The following is a 6,549-nucleotide window of genomic DNA, read 5'->3' on the forward strand; positions in this document are numbered from 1 at the left end:
ACTCTTGTTGAATTACTGAATGAGTGAGTTAGTGTCATAGAGACACTGCTTCGAATTAAAACATCCCATAATGAGTAAGTACTAAGAGAAGAAACGTTACTAATTGTAAGCTAACATTTTACAGCCACAGAATAGAAAATACAATTAAATCATATTGACCTGTTGTTAGGGTTGGTGTCCCTGTATCAAACGCTCCGTGGGGGCGGGGCTTGTGCCCGTTATGGATCACTGATTGGGCCTTTGAAGGGGAAATGGAAAGTAGGGAGGGGCTACATGCATGCAACATGTAAACAACAGTCATTTTGGACCAGACAATTTTTTTTAAATTATCAATTCAGGAATCAATCATTTTCTCTACATACAAATGTTATCTATAGCCCCTTTAAGTATGCAATAAATCAAATGCACATACAGTAGCTTAAATGTGTGAATACAAGTATTGTCATATTGAAATTATTGACTTGTCTTGTTTTTATTTGTTAGTTTTTTTTCTGTTTGTAAAATAACTATTTATGATTTATATATGAACTTGATCACTGTTTGAAATTTTTTTAAGGGTTTATATATTGCTTCTTCCTATTCCTTTTTGGACAAGAGACTGTTTTTTTTTTTTACTTACTCTATTATTTATCTTTTCACAGCAAATAATCGAGAAATAACTATGTAAAAATAAAACTTAATACTAAAATCATCATCAGATCTTAGTATTTATTTTAATTTTTACATAGTTATTTCTTGATTATATTTATTGATCTTAAAATATATTTATTGTTTGAAATAAACGATTCATTCGTTGCTATTTCTCGCCTCTGTCTCCCCGTCAGGCGTGATGGTGGCGCGGGGCCTGCTGACCAACCCCGCCATGTTCTCGGGGTACGAGGAGACCCCGCTGCGGTGCCTGTGGGACTGGGTGGACCTGGCCCTGGAGCAGGGCACCCCCTTCACCTGCTTCCACCAGCACCTCACCTACATGCTGGAGAGGGTCAGCTCCCAGCCGGAGAGGAAGGTCTTCAACTCCCTGTCCAGCACAGCGGCTGTCATAGACTACCTCCAGCAGACCTACGGGTCAGTGGAGGACCCCGGGGCATAGACAGGGCAGCGGTGGGGGACCCCGGGGCATAGACAGGGCAGCGGTGGAGGGAGGACCCCGGGGCATAGACAGGGCAGCGGTGGGGGAGGACCCCGGGGCATAGACAGGGCAGCGGTGGGGGACCCCGGGGCATAGACAGGGCAGCGGTGGAGGGAGGACCCCGGGGCATAGACAGGGCAGCGGTGGGGGACCCCGGGGCATAGACAGGGCAGCGGTGGGGGGAGGACCCCGGGGCATAGACAGGGCAGCGGTGGGGGACCCCGGGGCATAGACAGGGCAGCGGTGGGGGACCCCGGGGCATAGACAGGGCAGCGGTGGAGGACCCCGGGGCATAGACAGGGCAGCGGTGGAGGGAGGACCCCGGGGCATAGACAGGGCAGCGGTGGGGGGAGGACCCCGGGGCATAGACAGGGCAGCGGTGGAGGACCCCGGGGCATAGACAGGGCAGCGGTGGAGGGAGGACCCCGGGGCATAGACAGGGCAGCGGTGGGGGACCCCGGGGCATAGACAGGGCAGCGGTGGAGGGAGGACCCCGGGGCATAGACAGGGCAGAGAAGCGGGTTTGTGACCGGAAGGTCGCTGGTTCGATCCCCCGGACCGGCAGGAAAAAAAATCTGGGCTGGGGAAGTGAATTAATAACTCTCTCCTACCCCCTTAACACCAACCGCTGAAGTGTCCTTGAGCAAGGCACTTAACCCATAACTGCTCCAGTGGAGTTGCTCAGTGGCCCAACGGTGGCAGACTGTGGTTGTACTGGGCAGCTCCCAGGTGTCAGACTGTGGTTGTACTGGGCGGCTCCCAGGTGTCAGACTGTGGTTGTACTGGGCAGCTCCCAGGTGTCAGACTGTGGTTGTACTGGGCAGCTCCCAGGTGTCAGACTGTGGTTGTACTGGGCAGCTCCCAGGTGTCAGACTGTGGTTGTACTGGGCAGCTCCCAGGTGTCAGACTGTGGTTGTACTGGGCAGCTCCCAGGTGTCAGACTGTGGTTGTACTGGGCGGCTCCCAGGTGTCAGACTGTGGTTGTACTGGGCAGCTCCCAGGTGTCAGACTGTGGTTGTACTGGGCAGCAGCTCCCAGGTGGCAGACTGTGGTTGTACTGGGCAGAAGCTCCCAGGTGGCAGACTGTGGTTGTACTGGGCAGCTCCCAGGTGGCAGACTGTGGTTGTACTGGGCAGCTCCCAGGTGTCAGACTGTGGTTGTACTGGGCAGCTCCCAGGTGTCAGACTGTGGTTGTACTGGGCAGCTCCCAGGTGTCAGACTGTGGTTGTACTGGGCAGCTCCCAGGTGTCAGACTGTGGTTGTACTGGGCAGCTCCCAGGTGTCAGACTGTGGTTGTACTGGGCAGCTCCCAGGTGTCAGACTGTGGTTGTACTGGGCAGCTCCCAGGTGTCAGACTGTGGTTGTACTGGGCAGCTCCCAGGTGTCAGACTGTGGTTGTACTGGGCAGCTCCCAGGTGTCAGACTGTGGTTGTACTGGGCAGCTCCCAGGTGGCAGACTGTGGTTGTACTGGGCAGCTCCCAGGTGGCAGACTGTGGTTGTACTGGGCAGCTCCCAGGTGGCAGACTGTGGTTGTACTGGGCAGCTCCCAGGTGTCAGACTGTGGTTGTACTGGGCAGCTCCCAGGTGTCAGACTGTGGTTGTACTGGGCAGCTCCCAGGTGTCAGACTGTGGTTGTACTGGGCAGCTCCCAGGTGTCAGACTGTGGTTGTACTGGGCAGCTCCCAGGTGTCAGACTGTGGTTGTACTGGGCAGCTCCCAGGTGTCAGACTGTGGTTGTACTGGGCAGCTCCCAGGTGTCAGACTGTGGTTGTACTGGGCAGCTCCCAGGTGTCAGACTGTGGTTGTACTGGGCAGCTCCCAGGTGTCAGACTGTGGTTGTACTGGGCAGCTCCCAGGTGTGAATGGAACTGTGTGAATCTGAAGCATGGCGTTCCTGACAAAGAGCATCCGTGCTCAGCGAACCTACCCTGGGTAAATAAAGGTTAATAATACATAAATAAAATAGACTACCTCCACCTCCTCAGTCGATGACCCAGGAGCATGAATGTATAAGAAGACGTTTTTTTTCATCAGATGTATTTTATTTACTTGTTTGTGTGTCAAATAAAATGTCAAAGCGTCTCACTGATATCTGATCATTTCTTCTCCAGTGGTTTTGTTCTTTTCCTCTTTCTCATGAAAGCTGCCCTATGGGGGATAATGTACAACTACCTTGTTCAAACATGGGGGATAATGTACAACTACCTTGTTCAAACATGGGGGATAATGTACAACTACCTTGTTCAAACATGGGGGATAATGTACAACTACCTTGTTCAAACATGGGGGATAATGTACAACTACCTTGTTCAAACATGGGGGATAATGTAACTACCTTGTTTAAACATGGGGGATAATGTACAACTACCTTGTTCAAACATGGGGGATAATGTACAACTACCTTGTTCAAACATGGGGGATAATGTACAACTACCTTGTTCAAACATGGGGGATAATGTACAACTACCTTGTTCAAACATGGGGGATAATGTACAACTACCTTGTTCAAACATGGGGATAATGTAACTACCTTGTTCAAACATGGGGGATAATGTACAACTACCTTGTTCAAACATGGGGGATAATGTACAACTACCTTGTTCAAACATGGGGGATAATGTACAACTACCTTGTTCAAACATGGGGGATAATGTACAACTACCTTGTTCAAACATGGGGGATAATGTACAACTACCTTGTTCAAACATGGGGGATAATGTAACTACCTTGTTTAAACATGGGGGATAATGTACAACTACCTTGTTCAAACATGGGGATAATGTAACTACCTTGTTCAAACATGGGGGATAATGTACAACTACCTTGTTCAAACATGGGGATAATGTAACTACCTTGTTCAAACATGGGGGATAATGTAACTACCTTGTTCAAACATGGGGGATAATGTACAACTACCTTGTTCAAACATGGGGGATAATGTAACTACCTTGTTTAAACATGGGCGATAATGTACAACTACCTTGTTCAAACATGGGGGATAATGTACAACTACCTTGTTCAAACATGGGGGATAATGTACAACTACCTTGTTCAAACATGGGGGATAATGTAACTACCTTGTTCAAACATGGGGGATAATGTAACTACCTTGTTTAAACATGGGGGATAATGTAACTACCTTGTTCAAACATGGGCGATAATGTACAACTACCTTGTTCAAACATGGGGGATAATGTACAACTACCTTGTTCAAACATGGGGGATAATGTACAACTACCTTGTTCAAACATGGGGGATAATGTAACTACCTTGTTCAAACATGGGGGATAATGTAACTACCTTGTTTAAACATGGGGGATAATGTACAACTACCTTGTTCAAACATGGGGGATAATGTAACTACCTTGTTTAAACATGGGGGATAATGTAACTACCTTGTTTAAACATGGGGGATAATGTAACTACCTTGTTCAAACATGGGGGATAATGTACAACTACCTTGTTCAAACATGGGGGATAATGTAACTACCTTGTTTAAACATGGGGGATAATGTAACTACCTTGTTCAAACATGGGGGATAATGTAACTACCTTGTTCAAACATGGGGGATAATGTACAACTACCTTGTTCAAACATGGGGGATAATGTACAACTACCTTGTTCAAACATGGGGGATAATGTACAACTACCTTGTTCAAACATGGGGGATAATGTAACTACCTTGTTCAAACATGGGGGATAATGTAACTACCTTGTTTAAACATGGGGGATAATGTACAACTACCTTGTTCAAACATGGGGGATAATGTACAACTACCTTGTTCAAACATGGGGGATAATGTAACTACCTTGTTTAAACATGGGGGATAATGTAACTACCTTGTTTAAACATGGGGGATAATGTAACTACCTTGTTCAAACATGGGGGATAATGTACAACTACCCTGTTCAAACATGGGGGATAATGTAACTACCTTGTTCAAACATGGGGGATAATGTACAACTACCCTGTTCAAACATGGGGGATAATGTACAACTACCTTGTTCAAACATGGGGGATAATGTAACTACCTTGTTTAAACATGGGGGATAATGTAACTACCTTGTTCAAACATGGGGGATAATGTAACTACCTGATTGTCACCCACTGTAACTGAGAAGCCGTCGGTCTTGCTGAGTTTGTTATTTGATCCAAAGAGAATGGACTCTGTTTTACCCAGGTGTAATGATAGTTTGTTATCAGCGAGCCAGGTGCAGATTCTGCCGAGTTCTGAGCTGAGGGTTTTTTCAACCTGTAACTTGTTCTTGTCAGAGACCAGCAGGGCTGAGTCATCCGCGAACAGGAACAAGTTGCAGTCACAAGCTGATGACATAATTGTTTAACGTGTCATCTTTCGAGCCTACTTTCGCTCCTTCCCAAAACTATGTGAAAGTGAAACCTAAAAGTAGCTGCTGTCCGCACATTCAGTTTATAATGTCTGATTTACACGCTTGAGTGTAAACAAACATGTACATAGTATTGTACAAATGTCTGACCTTGCTGATGGTCTAGCAGGGCTCCACCTTTAGAAAGAATATCACAATTACATGTCTGACTGCAATTATTACATGACGGGACAGTAATTTTTAATTGCTGTGGTGCACTCTGGTCCATGTGTGAAAAGTAATATATAGATAGTTATTAATATTTATTATTGTAAAAATATGTGCATTGAAATGTCTGTAAAGTCTCGACGACATTGAACATGAGGGTGACCTCAATTGTCTTTTCAAGAATAAATAAAGGTTTGAATGACTGAATTTCAAGGACAGAGATTACTTGGCAAAAAAAATTACTGTTGTTACACCCGCTAAGTTCCTAGCTTTAAGAAAGACACAAGAGTGTAGGTTAATTTAACAATAATATTTATTACATAAAAGGGGTGGACAAAATTACTATAAGCCCACTTCAACCTCATGTCAGGAACCCCAATCAGCCTTGACCGGGCAGGGTTTGATTCACGGCAACCTGGTGATACTTCACACAATGAAGGAGAGCGATATCAATTGTCAATAAATAGCATTTCATACGGGCGGATTAGACATAATTATGTAACTACCAAACAATAACTAAAAACGTGTTTCACGACAAGAGCAGCTGGACCACTGGTGCTCTGCCGGGAAACAAACACAACAGTATTAACACTTTGGTTGCCTTGGGTTAAATTAATGATATACCATAGATTGCCAGCGCTATTTGTCTATGGAGAAAGTCCCCTTCTTTGCAGGGCTATAACTTTTTAAATTCTATTGCTACATTGCCATTATTAGGGCCCATTCAAAGTCCTATATGTATTGTTCATTGTGTAGCAACGTTAAACTTTTTCATTCACATATTCATAGTAAAGTATGGTCTAATGTATAAGTATGTTTTCATCTCTTTCTGCAGCTTTCTCCAGAACGTGATATATAGCCCCA

The 6,549-nt window shown here is 45.8% G+C and overlaps 1 protein-coding gene across 1 annotated transcript in view; it reads left to right on the forward strand.

Annotated features, from left to right (window-relative positions):
• Nucleotides 1-1,192, forward strand: part of dus4l (dihydrouridine synthase 4-like) — a 63,559-nt gene extending 62,367 nt beyond the window's left edge. The window contains exon 6 of the mRNA XM_084338480.1: nt 825-1,192. Within this exon, the coding sequence (XP_084194606.1) occupies nt 825-1,090 (266 nt within the window). The 3' untranslated portion in view covers nt 1,091-1,192. The remainder of the gene's footprint in view (nt 1-824) is intronic.
• The last annotated feature ends 5,357 nt before the right edge of the window (nt 1,193-6,549 follow it).

This window comes from Notolepis coatsorum (genome assembly GCF_963971535.1).
Source record: "Notolepis coatsorum genome assembly, contig: SUPER_1_unloc_1, whole genome shotgun sequence".
NCBI classification, from domain to species: domain Eukaryota; kingdom Metazoa; phylum Chordata; class Actinopteri; order Aulopiformes; family Paralepididae; genus Notolepis; species Notolepis coatsorum.